This window comes from Myotis yumanensis, unplaced genomic scaffold (genome assembly GCF_028538775.1).
Source record: "Myotis yumanensis isolate MYYU_CA2020_CCGP unplaced genomic scaffold, mMyoYum1.0.hap1 SCAF_1, whole genome shotgun sequence".
In the NCBI taxonomy this organism is placed as follows: Eukaryota; Metazoa; Chordata; class Mammalia; order Chiroptera; family Vespertilionidae; genus Myotis; species Myotis yumanensis.
In genome coordinates this window covers 63,020,261-63,039,875 of record NW_027223752.1, presented here as the reverse complement: position 1 = coordinate 63,039,875, position 19,615 = coordinate 63,020,261, and the positions used below count along the sequence as shown (strand labels likewise).

General features: G+C 48.2%; 1 protein-coding gene across 1 annotated transcript in view; it reads left to right on the top strand.

Moving 5' to 3' along the window:
* The window catches only part of GLDN (gliomedin), a 58,382-nt gene that overhangs the window by 15,613 nt on the left and 23,154 nt on the right, over nt 1–19,615 (top strand). The window contains exons 2-4 of the mRNA XM_070422891.1: nt 9,048–9,099; nt 15,433–15,450; nt 15,815–15,922. Coding sequence (XP_070278992.1) covers nt 9,048–9,099; nt 15,433–15,450; nt 15,815–15,922 — 178 coding nt within the window. The remainder of the gene's footprint in view (nt 1–9,047; nt 9,100–15,432; nt 15,451–15,814; nt 15,923–19,615) is intronic.

The window sequence follows — 19,615 nt, the reverse complement described above, 5'->3', positions numbered from 1 at the left end:
GGCTTAGAGAGGTTAAGCATCCTGTTCAAGGTCCCAGAGCCAGTGAGTGAAGGAATTAGAAATCAGAGCAGACGGAGCGGGTCTGACTCCACAGCCCATGTTCTTTGGCCTTGGGTGTTATCTCCCTTTTACTTTTGTTTCTAGGCCTTTTCATGTTTATACATTTTCATGTCATCAAATCTATAAAGCCTTCCCTCTATGGATTCTTCTTCTGCTTCCTCGCTCAGAATGTTCTTTCCCGCCTCAAGATCCAATAGCCACCTCTGTTGTCTCATGGTTACACATCATTTCATTTGAAAGCTATCCCATTGTATTAGTATGTGTTTAAAATATGTACACATACTAGTACTTTCCCCTTTAAGAAACAATTGGCCAGATAAGTTGTAAAATTGCTGGACTCAAAAATAGGCAATTTGCAACATAACAACGTCTTAAAAGTAAAGTGCAGACAAGGATTTGAGATTAGTAACTTGATATTTGGCTGCTATTTTTATTTTTATGTGTGTGTGGGGGGAGAACTGTAGCAAGATGGATGCAGCATGACCAGACAATGCTACCCGTCTCCGTGTTGTCTCCTGGAGGGAGAATGACCCAGCACCAGAGGTGGTGCCAGCAGGAGTCCTTGCTGCCAATGACTCTCATCAGGAGGAGCAGCAAAAGGACTGACCATTCCCAAGCTGCAGCCCAGAGGTAGCCGCCTGAACTGCAGATGGGACAAGGCTAACTCTGGGGCTTGTTGGCCCTTGAGGAGCTCCTGGTGGGAGAAGGGAAAGGTTAGGAAGGAGGTTACAGTGACCAACGGCAGTTTATATTTAGTGGGTTAGGACACTAACTGATTTGTATCTGGTTATTTCTACAAATCCTACTCTGTGTTACATTTTTAATTCAGTTGATAACCTGATCTGGTAATTGGACTTTGGCTAAATACTTTTATAAAATAGTATGAATTGGTTTTCGAAGTGCAAAATCAGCTGATTTATATTCAAATCATGAAACAACATACGGAATGGTTTTTATAAGGACTCCCTCCTCTACTCCTCACAGTCCTCGCTGGGGTATGGCCATGGGTCCTATTTTGTCAAGGGCTGGGGCACTCATGCAGGGTCCTGGGCAGTGCAGTAGCAACACCAGGCACCTGCCACCCCTGTTTGCCCCGGCTCAGGCCTGAAGCACACCTGGGGGAGAACATACTCCTTCGGGAACTTCTGTCCTGCATTGTTGGATGTCCCCAGTGTTAATAAATGCCAGGCTGGGCAGTTCCCCAAGGACCTAATCCCAGCTGTAAGTAATTTTGCTGGAGACCTTGGGTGAGGGCATTTGCTGGAACTGCCCCCCTGCAACTGGGATTGTTGAGTCCTGAGCCCAGACCGGCTGCCTCAGTGTCTGTGACTTCCCAGCCTTTGCGTGCAAGGCTCATGGATGGACTCCAAACCAACCCTCGTTAATTACTTGCTCAGCACTTTATTAGTGAACCCAGGCAATGGCCGAGGCAGGGTGAGAAGGAGAGCTCTGCAGGCTGTACTCAGCTCCAGCAGTTCAGTTCAGCCCATGGAACCTACTCAGCCAACCCAGTGCCTCAGGGATAAATAGTCTGCCCCTGCTCCTCACAGGGCAGGTTGGTCTCCACCCCCATCCTAATCCACTTAGCAGAGCAAGAGGAGCTGGCAAATACCATGTTTCCCCCCTGGCATGGCATTTTCAGTGATGTGTGAGTCTCCTTTTGCCAGTCTCCACCTGGCTGACCCAACCTGGCCAGTCCTGGGTGCAGAACTCCTGCAGGTGCCTCTCAAGAGAGCGTGGAAGGTGTGTGTTATTCCCCCACAGGCCAGGGGCAATCCATAGTTCTGTTTTTTTATTAATGTTGATGTGCGGCAGGAGGACAGCCCTGTGTCAGGGGCCCTAATAGGAGAAGCCTAGCATCTCCGAGCTCCTGTTTTCTAGGGATTAGTGGAGTGTCTGCAAAGTGACACTTTCCTAAGCAAACAGGCACAAAGGGAAACAGGTAACCAACCGCCTACTGCCGGTCAGAAGGGAACGTCATTGATTGAGGAGCACATTTCCCACCCAGTGGAGTGAGTAATCAATCGTGAAGTGTTTATTGAGTACCTACTGTGTGCTTGATGGCATTCTAATGGGGGGAAAGGGAATGGATCAGTGAAAGGGGCAAACAGGAAAAGGATGGAACAGTCCCTACCGATTATAGCCTATCTGGTTAGAAGCCAAAGCAATGCACTAAATGTGTGCCAACTCCCAGCCACACAGGAATGCTGCTGGGCCCAGGAGGGGGCGGTCAGCGGGAATCAGGATCTTTGGGGAAGGCTGTGCAGGACTCAGCTGGGCTCTGAGGATTCCAAGCAGGATGAACCCACACGCGCATTCGGCCCCAGGCTGTTGATGTGGGGTGACCAGCGCTGGCTCACTTGAGCTGACAAATGCCTGGACCTTGGCTGGCCTTCCTGTCGGGCCCCAGAACTTCACCTCCGTACAGACAATCCCCAGTTACTGTTGGGGTTTGCAGATTGTTGTCACCATGTCTTGGCCCCAGTGGGAATTCCTCCCTTTCCAAGGGATGAGCTGACCCCAGCCAGCTTCAGACCCTTGTGAGGGACTCCTCGAACACCTGTAGTCCAACCGTCAGGTACAGGTGGCGGGGCCCCCACATCTGTAGGCCCATCTCTGCAGCACAAGGAATCTCAGTCAATGGCAGGCTGAGTATCAGCTCCCTAGGGCTGTTTCTAAATGATCATTTGCATGCACATAATAAATCAACTTGCATAATTAAGGAGAGTCATAAAGACTACTCAACTGTCTCAGAACAATGGAATTGAAGTTACAAAATAGGTCAGATCTGAAAGGTAACTTAGAGTTGAAAGTGTGCCGGCCAGCAGACAGCAGGGAGCCTGTGCTTGGGAGCTTCAGAGGAACCAGCGAACAAGCGCTGTTTTAGCCACTGCAGACCAGGCCAAGCTGGCCACGGCAGGCAGGTTGGCTCCCTTACTTTCTCATGAATCAGTCCTGAGAGTAAAATGCTACAGGAAGGGAGTTCTAGAGGGCAGCCAGCCTGTTACCAAGAGGTTTTATGTTCAGGTGAACAGCGGCAGCTCTCCGCACTTAGCTCTATTCATTCTGATGAGAAAGAAATACGTTTGATTAAACCTTTCACTTTTGCAGGGAAAAGATTTCTCAAAACTGACGCATTTTCAATTAGTAAAAATCTAATATTCCATTCATGTTCAAATTAAACTAAAGCAAACATTAGTATCTCACATTGAATTCAGGCCATTTGTTTTGCAAAGGCTAGACAGTATGGAAAAGTAGATGTGGGGGAAAGTAATACTCAGCTGGGAAGCTGGGGAGGAGCCCAGGCCAGCTACTCCACTCGCTTTCTCTGGACCTCAGCTTTCTCATCCCTGTTCCCCCGACTCTAGGTCTCTGGGTGTTCCTCCCCATCTCCTCCCTCGATCCCCTGTGGGAGCAGCGTTTGAAATCCTCTGTCTAGTCTAACCTTCTCATTTTACAGATAAGTACTGGTAAGTGAGGCCAAGCCCCACCCCAGCTCACCCAGAGTAGCTCCATTTTTGTGTTTTATATTTTTGGGTTTGGCCATTGATGTGGGAAAAAGAAAACTCTCATGACTAATAATGAACAATTTGAAAATGACTGGACTAGACGACTGTTCTAGTTCTCTCCATGTTTATTTGCCTAGAAGCAACAGAGATCTAAGTTGTTTTGAGTGATAGGGGTAATTGTGAAGGCGAGATATTTGGGTTCCCACGGAAAGCTGGATCATTAGGTTCACATAATGCTGTCACTCTGAATTACTCAACACACCGCAAAGGAAAAATCACCAAAGTAAAATCCTAACCCATCTGTTAAAACTGTATAAACCAAGAAGCAAACATCTTCTTTGTATCCTTAGTCTCCAGGAGAAAAAAAATCTCAGTGAATGGTTTGGTTCATGACCCTCCCAACTTTTTCCTGTGATTATCCAGACATATCTAGATATTCTTTTCAATCAAAAAGTTGTTTTGTGTTATGTGGCCTGGGCTGTACCTTGCTTCTATTACTTGGCAGTATGTGAAGACTATTTTTCCAGATTAGTACATTTAGAGCTACATCATCTATTTTTCTCCATTTAACAAGTGCCTATTGATGAACATTTAAGTTGTTTGTACGCTTTAATCATCATAATGTTGCCATGAGCATTCTTGTCCAGATATCTTTATATACTCTTCCTACAAAGGAAATTCCTAATTCATAGCATTTTCTTTCTAATAGAAACTGCCAAATTATGTCCAATGTCTTTTGAGTTGCATTTAAAGTCAGCTCATGCCATCTGATGCCAGATTAGCAGGAAGTCCATTATTTTTCTTCGGGGGCCCCTTCCTTGCCTATGAATTGTCCATGAATCCCAGGAGTGCTACTAATCCAGTGAGACCAGTTCTATGTTCAGCGCGGAACCAGGAAGGTCTGGTCAGGCCACTGGCAGGATCCATTCTGGCTCTTTTCTCCCATCACTAGCATGCGTTGTCGATGCTGACAAGTCCCCTACAGTGTGGTGTGTCCTTGTCCACTGCTGTATTGACCTTTTCATTGGGAAGATGACCCACAGCCTTCCTTCCAGGGCGACAATTCCAGCTCTTCCGTGACATGCTGACCAAGGTTGTGCTAAGCCTGAGCTCTCGGGGGCAGCTGTTGTTCCCATAGAATGTGTCCTCCCAGCTCGTGGAGCTGGGTTGGGAGGGCTTCCCACCAGAGCTATGGATCTTTCCTATGCCTCACCCACCCTCTTCCCAACACTGTCGGATTCTCATACCAGAAACCCCGGTTAACAACTGGTCATCGCCTCCTCTCAAGGTCAGCTCTCCCTGGGAGACCACTGATGTGCTTTCTGACTTGAGCCCTGTCTACCCCATGAAGTTCTGGGCCTGGAATCAGGCACTGTTCTCTGCATAGGGGATTCAGACAGAAGTTCTCCTGCTCTCTAAAGGCTTCTGTTCTTTGGAGAGCAGGGCAGGTAGTAAATGAATGTATACATAGGCAAGACAACATGGGATAATGGCAAGTGCCACAAAGAGAAAAATCAGGTGAGGTGATGGGGCTCCTTTCACTTGGGGTGTCAGGGAAAGCCTCCTGGCGAGCTGGCATTTATTTGAACTGAGGCCTCAGTGAAGATGTGGGCACAGCATACAGGGCACGGCAAAGACGGTCCCATGGGAATGGCCAATGTGACTTGTGTGGGGAAGGGGGATGGCATCCCAGCAGGGCCACCTTACAAACGGGTCATGCCAACACCCCCAGACAAAGAGCTCTAAAGCCTCCCCCAGCATGCCCCATTCTCCAATCCTAAATCAAGATTCAGGAAGGCCTCTATGCCAACTGTGACTCCTTAATTTGACAATGTAGCTTTTGTAACTTTCAATTTGGATTTTCTTATTTTCATCCAAATTCTTAATCACTATTATCAGGAAAATAAATCTTTCTGACTTTCTTGCATTCACCTCTTCATACCCTATGTTTTCCCTTGATACAATCTTATACAGCCTACATTTGTTAAAAGAATATTCCCAAGTAATATTCCCCAGTGAAGAGTAACACAATTTCCTGGTAAATATCTAAATTGACATTCATCATACAAATGAAGTCAAAAGGCCAGGAAATGAAATCCTCATCTTTTTCTTCTTTTTTAACAGAACCTGGGCCTACACCAGAACTGTATGAGTATAAAAGAGAAAGACTAATTTTCCCTGTTGATTTTCCATTGTCTGACACCCCTCCTTCTGCTGTGATCCCCCAGGCAACAAATGAAGCATTGTAAAGCCTTTAATGGTCTTCTCAATGGGCAATTATACATTTTTTATGATAAATTTTGTCAGTCGTACAGCTCATTACATTCATTTATGAAAATGACTAAAAACAATGAATCAAAATTTTTTCTGTCTGGTTCCTTTGAGATAATCATCAGAGCCATAATAAAAAGTGTAGTAGACCTGGAGCTGAGCCCAGCTCTTCTGTGAGCCAGCGAGTGACCTTGAGTAAATGAGGCGACCTATCTGAGCCTCTGTGCTCTTATCTGTATGAAAGGGAAAGTAGCAGGGCCCACTCTACTTCAGCTGGAGTTGTTGGGGTGGGGGCGGGTGTTCTGTGAAGGGGAACCTGGATGTTCCCAGTCCTTAAGGCAGGGGCAGTATGTACCCATTTGTTTCATTACTCATCTTTAAATTGTTCTTGCACATTCTATACATCTGTGATGTGTGTGATATATTTCACAGTAGATTTCTAAGGAAGTCAATACTGTTGACAGACTCGACAAAAAGTCAATGCAGACCGAGTTTTCCTATGGACCTCCTAGCAAACTGCGTCAACCTAGACAGAAGACAAAACAACTTTCCCCTCAAATCAAAACATGTTCTTCCTAAAGAGTTTAATTGAAAAAGTGAAGATTTCGAATAAAACAACAGGGTGTGTCATGCTCAGGACAGCTCCCTCCCTCAGGGCCCTCCCTTCCTCCTCACTTGAGGTTTCTATATTTCTCTCCAGAAATAGCCTGGAAAACCAAAGATAAACAGAGAATCTTGAAAGCAACAAGGAGAAAGAAACACATAGAAATAAAAAGACTAACAGAGCACATGTCACCTGAGGATATGTGCTTATTGATTTTGAGAGAGAGAGAAACATTGATCAGTTGTCTCCCGTGTGAGTGTGACTGGGAATCGAACCCACAACTTAGGTCTGTGCCCTGACTGGGAATCAAACCTACAACCTTTTGATGTACGTACAGGACAACTCTCCAACCAACTGAACCACCTGGCCAGGGCTGCATCGCTCTTTCATGTAAATGGAAGCACATTACATATGCTGCTCTGTACTTTGCATTTTTTAATTTATCTTGGAGAGCTCCCAATATCAGCCTTATGGATTGAAATTCTCCACCCCCCATCCTGCAGTATTTCTTTGTGCAGCTATGCTACACTTTAACCAGAGCTTGCTGATAAATATTTAGGTGGTTTTCCGTTTCTGCTCTTGCTCACCTTTCTGCAACAACCATCTTTTTGCTTACGTCTTCTCACACATATATGTGTGCATCTGTAGAGTAAATCCCAGAGTATATGGATGGATCAAAAGCTAGATTCATGTAAATTTTGGTAGCTATTGCCCAAATCCCTCCAAAGACACGGAGTATCCCTGTACACTTCCATCAACAGGACACAGGAGCACTGCTGTCCTGATGAGCCTGTGACATGTGATCTCTTCGTCTTTACTTACAAACCTAAAAGGTGAAAATAGTATTCCATCGCTTGGGTTTATTTCTTTAGCTCTAAGTGAAGATGAAGCTCTTTACTTTTTCTGAACTTCAAGTTTGGGTCCATTGCCCATTTTTCTTTTGGTTTCTTGTTCCTTTACGTGTTGCTTCGAAACAGCTCTTTATATGCAAGCCCTTTGCAAGTATTTTCCTAGGTTTGTGTTTCTCCTTTGTTATTGCTTGTATTACTGGTGTTTTACCTCTGGTAGAAACTTTAAGTATTAGGTAGTCAAATGTATTGATTCAATCTCTCTATATATATAGTATGGGGTTGTTTTGTTCTTAGAAAAGTCTTTCCTCTTCTAATGCTATTATATTTTTCCCAGGTTTCCTCAAGTACCTTTACTAGTTTCTTTTTTACTTTTAAATTTTTGATCAGTAACATTTAAATAACTTATTTAATCTAAGGAGTGAAGTAGGGATTCAGCTTCTGTTTTCTCCTGGAATGTCTATCCAGCTGTGTCAACTTTATTTCTTAACTAATAAGTTTTCTCCCTACAGCTTGAAAAGCCACATGATTTGGATCTAAAAATTGCCTTATCTAGATATTGAAAATTCTTGGATGATGAATTGATAAATTAACTAAGTTCTTAGTACATTCAAGGAATCGTCAAAACAACAGTATAAACAGAGTGGGCTTATCATGTGCTGGGCCTGTTCTAAATGAGTTGCATGTATGTGTTCATTTAATAAGGCAGGTGCTGTGAGCTTTATGACAGACAAGGACACTGAAGCACAGAGAGGTTGAATAACTTGTCTAAAGTCACACTGCTATGAATGGCAAAGTCGTGCTTTGAACACAGGCAGTTTGACTTTAGAATCCATGCTTCTCTCCACATATTCTGCTGCCTTCGTGAAATGGAAAACGCTTTTGTGCATGCTTCCTACATGCTAGGCTCTGTTTTAAGAACTTCACACATAACACTTTTATTTAATCTTCACAACAATCCTAGAAGTAAGCACTAATGCTCTCCCCATTTTACTGACAAGCAAACTGAGGCAGAGAGTAACTGGAGGACAGACAAAAAGGGAGGGGGAGCAGCATGTGGTGAGTCCACAGAAGGAGGAATTTTGCTCTGTCTTTAGAGCAGCAAGGAATCACAGACGTGTTTGAATCAGGACGGACCCCATCAGATTGGGTTTTTGTGAAGTTCGTTAGGAGCAGTGTGGAGAATGGATGAGGGAAGGGGCTGCACAGTGGGTGTGGGAGACCCAGATATCAGGATAACACCTCGCTGTAATGACACCTCCAACCCCAGGTGCCATCCAGTGGTGAGTAGGCGGCATCCACATGGCCCGAGATAACTACCCTCTGAGGCTTATATTGTTCACATTTTCAGTGAAAACGAAAGTGTCCCTGCTCACCCAGCTTATGAGTGCTTGCTCCTAACCACTGAGCCCGCCGACCCTCTGTATTCAGGCCCACAGACTGAGACCTTTAGACGCTGGGGGGCTGGCTTAGTATAGCCTTGAAAATTCCTTCACCACCCTCTGTCTCTCCAATAGAAATCAAGGAAATTCTATTGACATCGTTGATAGATGAGCTTCCAATATCAAATATCTTCAGATGTTTTAAAGATTTCTTTTGTGTCTTAGGTTAACTTTTCCTAGGACATCTATATATTCTCCCAAAGTTACTTTGCGAATTTTTATAATTGCTTTCTTCTTGTGTGAATAAAGGGCAAGCTCACGGGCCCCCCGCCTGCTGTGCTGCTATTAATCACAGCCTCTCTCCCCCCCGCAGATCCGCGTGATGGTGGACCTGTGCAACAGCACCAAGGGCATCTGCCTGACAGGTAGGCTGGCCGCGCCCACCCCCAGCGGCCACGGGCGCACAGGCATGCTAGCCACGGACCGGGGCGGAAGGAGCACCTAGTAACACTGTAGGTTATAAAAATACATGTTGGTTTACTTTTAGCAGATGTTTTTAATGGCATGAAAATCAATTGTCACATAATTATGAAAAATAATATTTTCAGTATTGCCATAGAAATATAGCCATGAAAAATAATGAGGTCTTGGGTAATTAGAAACGTGTGGTACCTTGAACCAGAGCCATGGATGTTTTCCTATTCCCGTTAGTTTTTAAAAAGGAAGAGAAATAAAAAAGACCTCGCTAAGTGGTAGTTCTCTTACCAGAGAATAATGTTCTCTTAACAGAAATCATTATTTCCCTACATCATACACATGTGATACATATAACATGCATGGGAAGCTCTAGAAGCAAACTGCTAATTATTGGAGAAAGCACTTTTTCTGAAGCCTGGTCTGTGTGGTGCCTACTGTGTGCTGGGTGGGACTGCAGGGTCACGCGCTGACCCCCTCCACTCAGTGATTCAAAGACGAATAGACAGGAGAGGGAATGAACCTCTGGGCAGAGCAAGCCTTTCGACAAGGAGTGCCTGATGGGTGGGACAGGGGAGAAGGGGAGTGGATTTGATATGCTTGTGGACACCTGAGTCAGACAGTCCTGCATCTCACCTGAGGGGAGGGGCGCCTGCCTCCTGCCTTCAGAAGCTGGGAACAAGGAACTCATGCACCCCCCGACCCCAGGATGGGCCGTAGAGCCTGATTTCAGACATTGCGTTTCCAAAGGGAATACATTACACTCTGAGGCAACAGGAAGGATCCTTTTTGCATTAAAAGTCTGTTATGGAATAAATGCATGCTCTCGTGGACCTTACAGTATAACCGAGACTCTGTAGCGCTCTGAAGCTTTGCTGGGCCCCTCAGACCATGCATGGCCCAGGCTCCGGGGAGATCCCATTCATGCTTCACTTGCGCCCAGGGCTGCACTGAAGGAGCCTGTAAAACCCTGCACTGTGTCTACTGAGGAGTAAGAAACCTCACCCTTTTTGGCAGTATTCTCCCCAGTACCTCCTATTACCTGTGTGCAGGAGGCGCTTACTGGGAGTTTGTCGAATGGCTAAACCTGGGTTTTCTGTGAGTATTAAATGGGAGTGTTGGGCTGGTAAGAAAGACACTTCCCCAAGGAATCCCAGTCCAGTCTGACTCTCATTTGCTTGGGTTGGCCTCAGAGAGAAAAGTTGTAATCCTGTGGCTTCTTGGGAAATCCTAATTGAATTATTCAAGTCACATTTCAGCCCTCACAGAAAATTAAACATCTTCAGAACAGCTTGGTCCTTTATTCTGTAGCTCTTGTGGCTTAAGCACCCTTCTTCCCTCTCCGGAAGTCCCTTTTCAGAGTTCCCTCGTGTGACGGTAATGAGTGCTGGGGAAATGCTCGGATGGAGGAATTACAGGCACAAAAGCCCTGTCGAGAGGCACAGAAAAGCCTCTTTCTTTCTTATTTTTACAGTGACAGGACGGCCATCTTGTCCAGTGAATGTGTGAGGGGCTATTGAGATCACTTAGGGGAGATTGACGCGGCGGGAGAGCTCCTCTGTACATCCCTACAGGAGTGGTGCAGGAGGCTCTTTGGCACCTCAAATGCGTTGCAAAGGCCGCACCTTCTCCTTTCACACCAGCTTGAAATTGGGCCTCCTTTTACACAGAAAGCTCTTCTATTAAAACTTTGGTGTAAAAAGTACAAGTTACAACGTGAGGTGTGCCTCGGCAGAGGCCAGGCTGCCCGGGTTGGGGTGGGAAGGCCACAGGACGCAGGACTGAATTGGCAACTTCCGGGGGAGGGGAGAGAGCCTTGGTCTGGAGCCGGGGAGATGTGGGCAGGAAGTGATGCCAGGGCAGACCCCGGGCTCGGAGCCTGAGAACAAGATCTAGCTTTACACGGCTCATCTTTGAAAAAGCAGGCGCTTGGGGGCAGGGGGCGGGGGGGTGTCATCCGGCTGTGACCATGGACCGCTTTCCTGTTCCTTGTCCTGGGCTCAGCTGAGGTTCATATGGGGACAAGGCCAGGTGCCGGGTTTTGTGCAGCCTGGACACCTCAGGTGAAGATGAGGGCAATTCAGTAGCTAAAGTAGTAGAGGGTTTTGTTGGTGCCGCGTGTATCAAACAGCATGGCTTTTCTGGCTGCATCTTACCCCTGAACCCTGATTTCCTTGGAACCCCAGAAGCATCTCTTCTGGGAGAGCAGGGGGCTTAAAGAAGGCGGTTTCTTGTGTTATTCTTCATTTCCAGCGGCCTCCCCAAAGGGACTCATTGGAAAAATCTCTAAGCCATCACATTGCTGATCTGTTTGTTAGGACAGACGCACAGACACACTTCGAATCCAGTGTTCATTCTCCTCACAGCCAGTGACTCCAACCCAGTGATGACAGTTATCACCACTCCGTATCCTATGTCCAGGGAAACATCAGTCACAGGTCACAGCTGCTCTGAGCACTGCCTCCTGTCATTCTTGTCTGGTGCTCCAGAAAGCTGCTAATTGGTTAGAACAGGTACCGGAAACAAAACCCATTTGCCATCCCTATGCTACTTTATTAAGGTTGCCATAGCTCAGAGTTGAAATGCACGGAATAGATGGGATTGGACCAAAGCTGCAGCCCCATGGGGATGGAAGGCGGCGGCAGTCGATGCTGGGGGCTGGGGTGGAGAGTGGGGCAAACACACCACACCAGGGCAGGGAGCAGGCAGGAAGCTGGTCCTGGGGAAGCAGAGAAGCCAGGGAAGCAGCACCGCATTCGAACCGAACCGAGGCCCCAAGTCCCTGGAACGTGCATCATCATCCCCTCGGACTTCATTTACAAACCACAGATTCAAAGGTAAAGTTAGAATTTCTAGATGCTTCCACAGCGCATTATTCCCAAGCACAGGCCCGTTCAGAGGTGGCAGGCCCAGGGAACCAGCCCCGGGCAGCATTCACAGGAAGGCCGCTGTCCACAGGTATTCCTAGAGGGTCAGAGAAGGAGAAAGGTCAGGAGCTGAGAAAACATCCTGAGAAACAGTATTCTAAATGCCAGTTGGCACATATAAATGATGTGATGTTTGACGTGATAATAATGCCGCATATTTGGGGCTGCTTCCAGGTGTAAGGAGCCCTGGGCAGCTGAATTGCGCCCTGAGAAGACAGTGGCAGGGGCTCGCCATCACTGGAGCTCTCTGCTTCTGCGCTCTCTCCTCTCCCGTAGCTTCAGGGCAGGGGCCCTGCTGGATGGCCCCCTTTGTCTTCTTTCCTGGTGCTTCTTCTGTCACCTGCCTCCCCACAGATAGGGTGTGTCCCCATCCCTCAGCACCCCAAAATTAGGCTGGCCCCAAGTTTTTACTCTTCCTGTAAACAAATAGCTCTCAACCTTTCTAGGGTCAGGGACCCCTTCAAGGATCTGCTGATAGTGACTGATTCTTTTCCAAGAAAATGTTCACATCAGGTGTGGGGTGGAGGGAGGAGACCCAAGCCATCTGCATCCCAGTCACCTGTCATGCTTGGTAAAAATGCAGGTTCCTGGGCCTCTGCACCCAAACTCAATTAGAATCTCCAGATGAGACCCAGGTAGCTGCATTGTCACAGGCATTCCAGGCAATTCTGTGGACTCAAATGACTAAGAACTGTAGCCATGGGGTGTCCATGGATCTTTTGTCAGGAAACCCTAATCTAAGCACTTCACTCTAGTGGCACCCTTGGCCAAGGCTAATGTGTTCTAAACATATGGTTCCAGCCAGGACCTCTCTCCAGTAGTCCCGCTGCCTGGAAATGGTGTAAGACTGTCCTGGGAACTTTGAAGCCTACTGCATACAGCTGGTCTGACTTGTTCCCTGCCGCCCCCCTCACCCCCCAATCTGCACATCTGAATTTGGCTCCATCTGCAGTCAGGAATGAGATTGATTGATTTCTTTGGACCTCTGTCAGCTGTCCAGTGTGTGTGTGTGTGTGTGTGTGTGTGTGTGTGTGTGTACGCGCCATCTTGTGGCAAAGTCATGTAGCACAGGCTACACTAATCCTAAAAATGTGGTGCCATTTTCAGCAAATTGTTTTGGCCCGAGGTAGGACTTATATGTATTGAAAGCATACCTTCAAACACGTGTTCTTCCATGAGTCCCCATGTATGCAAAATAGCCTCTCTCCATTAAATCCTAGGCCTTTTTTTTGCCTCACACAGAACCCTGCTCATTCTGCTGAAATACCTCTGGAATGTCTAGCTTTTCCTGCAACTCTACAGTCACCAACCACATTTATCCATAACTTCACCCCTAATTTTAACCACAAAGACCTCCTGGGTATTTTTCTCTCCATCCTTTCTTTTCCCTCTTTCTCTCCTCTTATTCCCAAGTTCCGTTCAACTTCCATCTACAGGGGAGATCTCAAATGCACTGACTTCATGGTATCACCCCTCTCCCCTGTTTAATAACCTACTATAGCTCCCTACTGCCTCACAGATACTGTCCACACCTTTCTGCTTGGCAATCAAGTGCTGCTGCCCCACATTGGCCTCATCTCCACACACCAGCTTGATCTATCTTCTTCCTTCCTCCCCCCGAATCATACAAATTCCCACCTCTGTACTTTTGCTCCTTCATGGGATGTCCAGCCCTCACCCCTGCAGCCATCCCAGGCCCATTGTTTCTTCGGCGCCCCAGATCCAGGCTCACCCTTCTCTGGAGGCCTCTCAGACAGCCGTGTGCCCAGGCTGCCCCAGCACCCCTGTGGGGTTTTGCTTCTCTGCAGCTCCCTCACATTTCATTGTGATTGCCAAGTATCTACCTTCCCCTGGTAGGTTGTCAACACAACAGACACAGGGGCCAAGCTTGCTGCTGCTTAGTGAATTTTGGTGCACATAGTAGGTGCTTAGTAAATGGTGATTTTTCTGAAAGGTCACCAGCTTGGATTTATGGAAGACCTTTCCCTGTAGTACTGGTGATCACATGCAGTCTGGAGAACGGAAGGACCTCAGCTGCTCCGGCTACAGCCTCACTAGCTTGTCTGAGTGCTCACATAGAATAACTGATAAGAAGACTCTTCTATTTGGGAGCAAAATCTTTTTGTTAGATTATGTGTAAATGATCCATATGAACACCCTTAGATTTTCTGGGTAATTACACACTAAGGAAAGTATTTGCTACCTGATCTGGGTCCTCAATTCGTCTTGGGCTATTTCATACAACAAAATAGAGACCTGAGAGGTGAACTGTTGTAATGTACCCCGTGAATCACAGAAGGACTTCTCAAGAAGTCGAATTAAAGAGTCACATTTATTGCAATCCGGGACTGTGAGGGGCCATTCCCCAAATCTCATAGCAGTAAGATGGTGGCAAAACCAGACTAATATAGGCAAAGATCACAAAGGTATTGATTACATCTCAAGGTTTGGAATGAGGAACCTGGCTCGCAACAAGCAGTTTACAGAAGCAGAATTAAGCATGTTAATTATAGTTTTGGGTCTCAGGGTCACTGAATTGACAGACATACATTATCTAGTGCCCTCGGGTCTGGAATGAGGAACCTAGTTTGCAAAAAGCAGTTTAAACAGCATGTTATAAACACATTATCTAAACTGGGTTAAACTTAGGCATGTTATCTAAATTACAGTTTTGGGTCTAGAGCCCTCTGACCTTGGGATAACTGTGCTGTCCTTCCCAGGTGAAGAATGTGCTTTCTAAAACCAGTAAGATAACCATCAATGGACTAGTCACGTTACAATCAATAAGGCATTCAATCGAATGGGATGATTTATACAATTCAGAAAATCAAAGTAACTTTTCTGTTGTTAAGCCAAACAACAGGGTAAGAGTTAAACTACAGTTTCAATCTGAAATGATTGCTACCATACTTCAGAACCAGCTTCTGCTCTCAGCCCCCCTCAGTGGCCTAGCGGAGACACACTGGCTGGCTGGGAGCCCTTGGGACTGCTCTCGTGACAGCCAGACCTCAGCCCTGCAGTGCCGGCACTTACCTGTGCCAGGGCGGTAGTGCCTACCTGTATTGTCACCCAGCCTCATTTAATTAAGTTGATTGCTTGAGAGGTGACTGATTTCTGAATCGATACAATTATTCTTGGTCCACTGAAACTTCAACAGAAGTGGTTTTGGTTGGCAAATGTGTCTGTGCTGACTTGATTTTAAGAATCTTTTGGGTAAATATACTAAATTCTAAGTAAAAGGCATGGGGTGGCTCCTCGCCAGTACATTCTAAGAGGGGGGAAATAATTTTGGGGTGTGGAGCTGCTTTGCTTTCTTCCACCTATAGTTCACCATTTACATTTCTGTTCCTATTCTAGGACCACCTGGCCCACCAGGTAAGAGTCCATGGCTTTTCCTAGTTCATAGGCGGGAATATGGGTGGCTAACTCCCCAGGATCACTCAGAAGGGACTAAGGTGGGGAAGGGGGAAGAGTTTAGCGCCAATCCCGGCTGTCACTGTGTTCCCCCTTCTCTCTCCCCCAATCTTGAACTCTCCTGCCCCTCCCACTTGAGAGCCTGCCTTCACCATCCCCCACTTGTCACTGCTCCAGGCCAGGGTAGCAAAGGAGGCGCAGGAAGGGAGGAAGCGGGAAGGCTCTGGGAAAGGTGTCGATGCTGCCCACCTTCACTGGCTACAGGGAATGACCTGAACTTCAGTGAAGAGATGTTTTTAATGTTCGTTTCCCGTGTTTGATGCAGGACCGCCAGGAGTTGGTGGGCTACCAGGACACAACGGGTCGGATGGACAGCCTGGTCCCCAGGGCCCAAAGGGCGAAAAAGGAGCCAATGGAAAAAGAGGAAAAATTGGTATTTTGGCAACTCTTTCGTTATTTTCCTTGTTGCTCGTTTCTGTTTCTGCATTTTGAATGGGCTAATGTGTGTGCAGTGGCTAGAAAGTGCTATACCTTTGCAGGCAAGGCTGGTTCGACTCTTGCCTGGAAGTTGCCGTGTTTTGGGGGCCAAGGGCATTCTTTTTGGTACTGACAATGGTTTGTCTCCCTGGGAACTGCTTGCTCTGATGCAGACTGACAGATGGAAGGGGCAGGAGCCAGAGCCCAGGGCGGGCACGTGTGGGCTGTGTGCTGGTTGCATGTGTCACGCCCCGTCTTTCCAGGGTCAGTTCCTGCCTTGCCCTCTCACTGCCTTTGTCTGCCCAGAAACATTATGTTTAACTGAAAATCAGTTGTGTGATGTCGGCCCTTGAGTTTTCCTAGTAGAGGAATAGCTGGAATGATTTGAATGGACTGGTGGCATCCAGGCCTCCCTGAGGCCTGCACTCGGGTTGTGGAGTCCCAGCTGTCAGGGCCTCCTGTCCGGGGGACCACAGGGTGGTTACAGAGATGTGGGGCGTCTCCGAGAGATTTCCTGTGCCTCTGTGAGCAGCAGTGCGCCATCATCCGAGCTGAGGCCCCGAAGCCCCGAGGTGTCAGGTATGCCCAGGGGTCAGTGAGAGGCAGGAGCTCCTGCGGGGCCTGGCAGGAGGCAGGGAGCAGGCGGGCGGGTGAGTTCTAAGGGGCTCTGAGTACCAATCCTGGGGGGCCGGGGAAAGGCCTGCTGGGCAGATTCACTGAAGAAAGCTGGCATGTGGCATGTGGAAGCTCAAGTGCAGGGGTAGGGCTGCTCAGGAGGCCTCTAGGAGGCCTGGCTCTCAGCCTCTGGACAGGTGGAGGCTCCATCACACCCTCTAGCTTGTTTCCAACTTTGTGGCTCTGCTACTCCCGCTCACTGGAACAGGCTCTGGGCTAGAAGAGCTACTGGAAGATTCTTCCAGACAGCACAGCCCCCCTCCCAGCACTCTGCTCTTATCGCCTGTGGAGAGGGAGAGTCGTGGAGGGGCTTTGCCACTTGGCCAAACCTCCACGCTCATGTTCCCAGGGGGCAGCCCCTGTGACAATGGGCAACACAGCCAGCTCAGTCCCCAGGAGGCCAGTAATTACAGCCTGTGCTACGCAGTAATGGATTGTTCCGTGTTGGATAATAATTATAAATGAACATCAGCATTGAATAATGATGACCAGCAGTGTACAGGCATTTGGTTTATCCTGAGAAGCCCCCAGAAATGTGACCCAGTCCTAAGGATTCAGCAGCGAGTGTATGAGGGGTAGTTGAGGGGAGGCAGCACTGTGCTGGCATGGGCATGGGCGTGGGCAGGGGGGAAAGGAGGTTTCCAGAAGGGCTCTGGCTTTGCAGAGTGTGCTCAGCATGCAGCCCACAACGCAGTGAGGGCAAAGAAAAGGGCCGTCCACTCAGGTAACGCATATTTATGTGGCAGCTACTGTTGTAGGTGCTGGAGATCCAGAAGTGAAAACGCTCACATCCCTGTCTTCATAAAGCTTAAATTCTAAGCTGGGAGAATGAACAGTCGACAAGATGGATAAGTAGAGTAGATTGTTACGCGGTGGTAAAGGAGAGATATAGAGCCAGGAGAGGGAATGGGGAGTGCGGGGGGTGACTGTGGAGTGGGAAGCCATGTAAGACACCTGGGAAGGGAGCTTTGAGCAAACACCTGGAGGAGGGGAGAGCAGGGGCCTGGGGAGAGGGTTCCAGCAGAACCGGGGAGTGCAGCTTGCCCCCCATGAGTCTGAGAAGCCACAAGGAAGCCAGGGCGGCCGGACAGAGAATGAGAGGTAACTGTGGTCAAGTTAAGACCAGAAAGGAAAGAGGACAAATCAGGTTGGCCCTGGGCATTTGAAGAACTGTGGTTTGTGCTTAGAGCGAGATGGGCAGGATTTGCAGCAGAGCAGAGACCTGCCCCGCGCCACTGGGGAACTCACCACCCTGGTGGCTGTGCCGGGGAGGCTGCAGGGCAGAAGGGAGGAGGCTTGGAGAGAGGCAGCAGTGGCTGGGTGAGAAGGTGCTGGATTCTGTTTCTCTGGAGGTTGACCAAGTCCTCATTTCCTGGAGATCCCGTGGGAAGGGTAGCAAAGACACGGGCCTTCCCAGTGAGGTAGGCCTCTGGGGTCAGCAACGTTAGACCTTAGAACAAGAAGTTTCCACTAAGGTCGAGGTTAGAACTGGAGTCACCAAGGGCCCAACAGGGGGTCCTCGCCCTGGGCCAGGGGAAGTGGAGACTAGCCTCCCTTCTAATGTATAGAGACAATGGCCATTGGAAGAGCCTGTCTCTATGGAAAGGGGTTGTTGAAAGCTTTGCTCAGCCCTGGGCCAGCTCAGACTCCAGAGCAAGGGCTGTGCTGTCCGCAGTCACCCTGCTAAGGGCCCCGGGCCGTGCTTTCCCTCCTGCTCCTGACCTGAGCCTAGAATGCATGTCCATACTACCCAGCAATCAACTTTCTTGCAGGGGCACCAGGGATGGCAGAGCCACGGAGGGAAAATGTCTTTATCCTGAGAGCAGGAGAAGCCATGGAGGGGTTCCAGCAGGAGAGAGTGACGGGATCAGATCTGCCTTATAAGAACCAATGTGCTTGGAACACATTGAAATAAGCACAGGAGACAAGTGAGCATGGAGGCAGGGAGACGTTCAGAAGCTTCTCAAAGAGCAGGCGGGGGGATGGCGGGGATGGGCATGGAGAGACAAATGGAGTGGGTATTTGGGGGTGAAATCCGTAGTCTGTGATGACAGGTGGATAAACAGAGGTGGAGGAGGGAGGCCCTCAGGCAGACTCCAGGTCTCTGCACTGCCTGACTGCTCTGCCCCCAGGTGGGAGCCTTGCACTGACTCGGGTTCAGGGAGACTGTCAGGAGCTCAGCATGGGATGTGCTGAGATTGAGACACCAGGGGAGGAGATGCGGGGGGTGGGGGTATGCCTTGGGGATGCAGGTCTGCGGTCGGAGGAGACCAGTGGACTAGAGGTCTACATGGCAGAGTATCAGAGGCCACGGGCATGTGGGCATGGCTGTGGGAGAGCCTGGGTGGAGCCCTGAGGAGCAGTAGCATCTAGTGACCACGGAGAAGTAAGCCTCCAGGTGAGCCGACCCAGAGGCTGAGCACAGCAGAAGGGGGTGGGAGTTTGTCAGCAAACATTTATTGGACAGATTGAGAACACTGCTGGGGAAACAAAGCAGACACAGCTCCCACTCTGGACCCCTTTCCATCAGCAGCCTAGTACATTGGTAACCACATTACATACATATTTGAAGGAAAGAACAGGGCGCTTTGAGATACACTGGTCTGATTAAATCAGAATTTCAGAGCCCTAGCCTAACCGTTGTTTTCCAGAGATTAAAGCATCAAAGATAACCCTCAGTTTCTGACCTCAGGAATGCCAAGCACGATGGGGGACTAGCATGGACCAGAGCCAGAGCTCAGGTGGAATTCTGGCTCCTCCACTTGGTAGCTGTGTGCCCTGGGGCAAGTTATTTAATCACTCTGTGCCATGGATTCCTCACCTGTATAAAGGGGACAATGATAGTATCAACCCCATAGCACTGTTGGGAAGAGCGAGTGAATATATATATATATATATATATATATATATATATATATATATATGCTATTTATATTAGTGTTAGCTGTTGTTACCAAAAATGGGAAGAGAAACT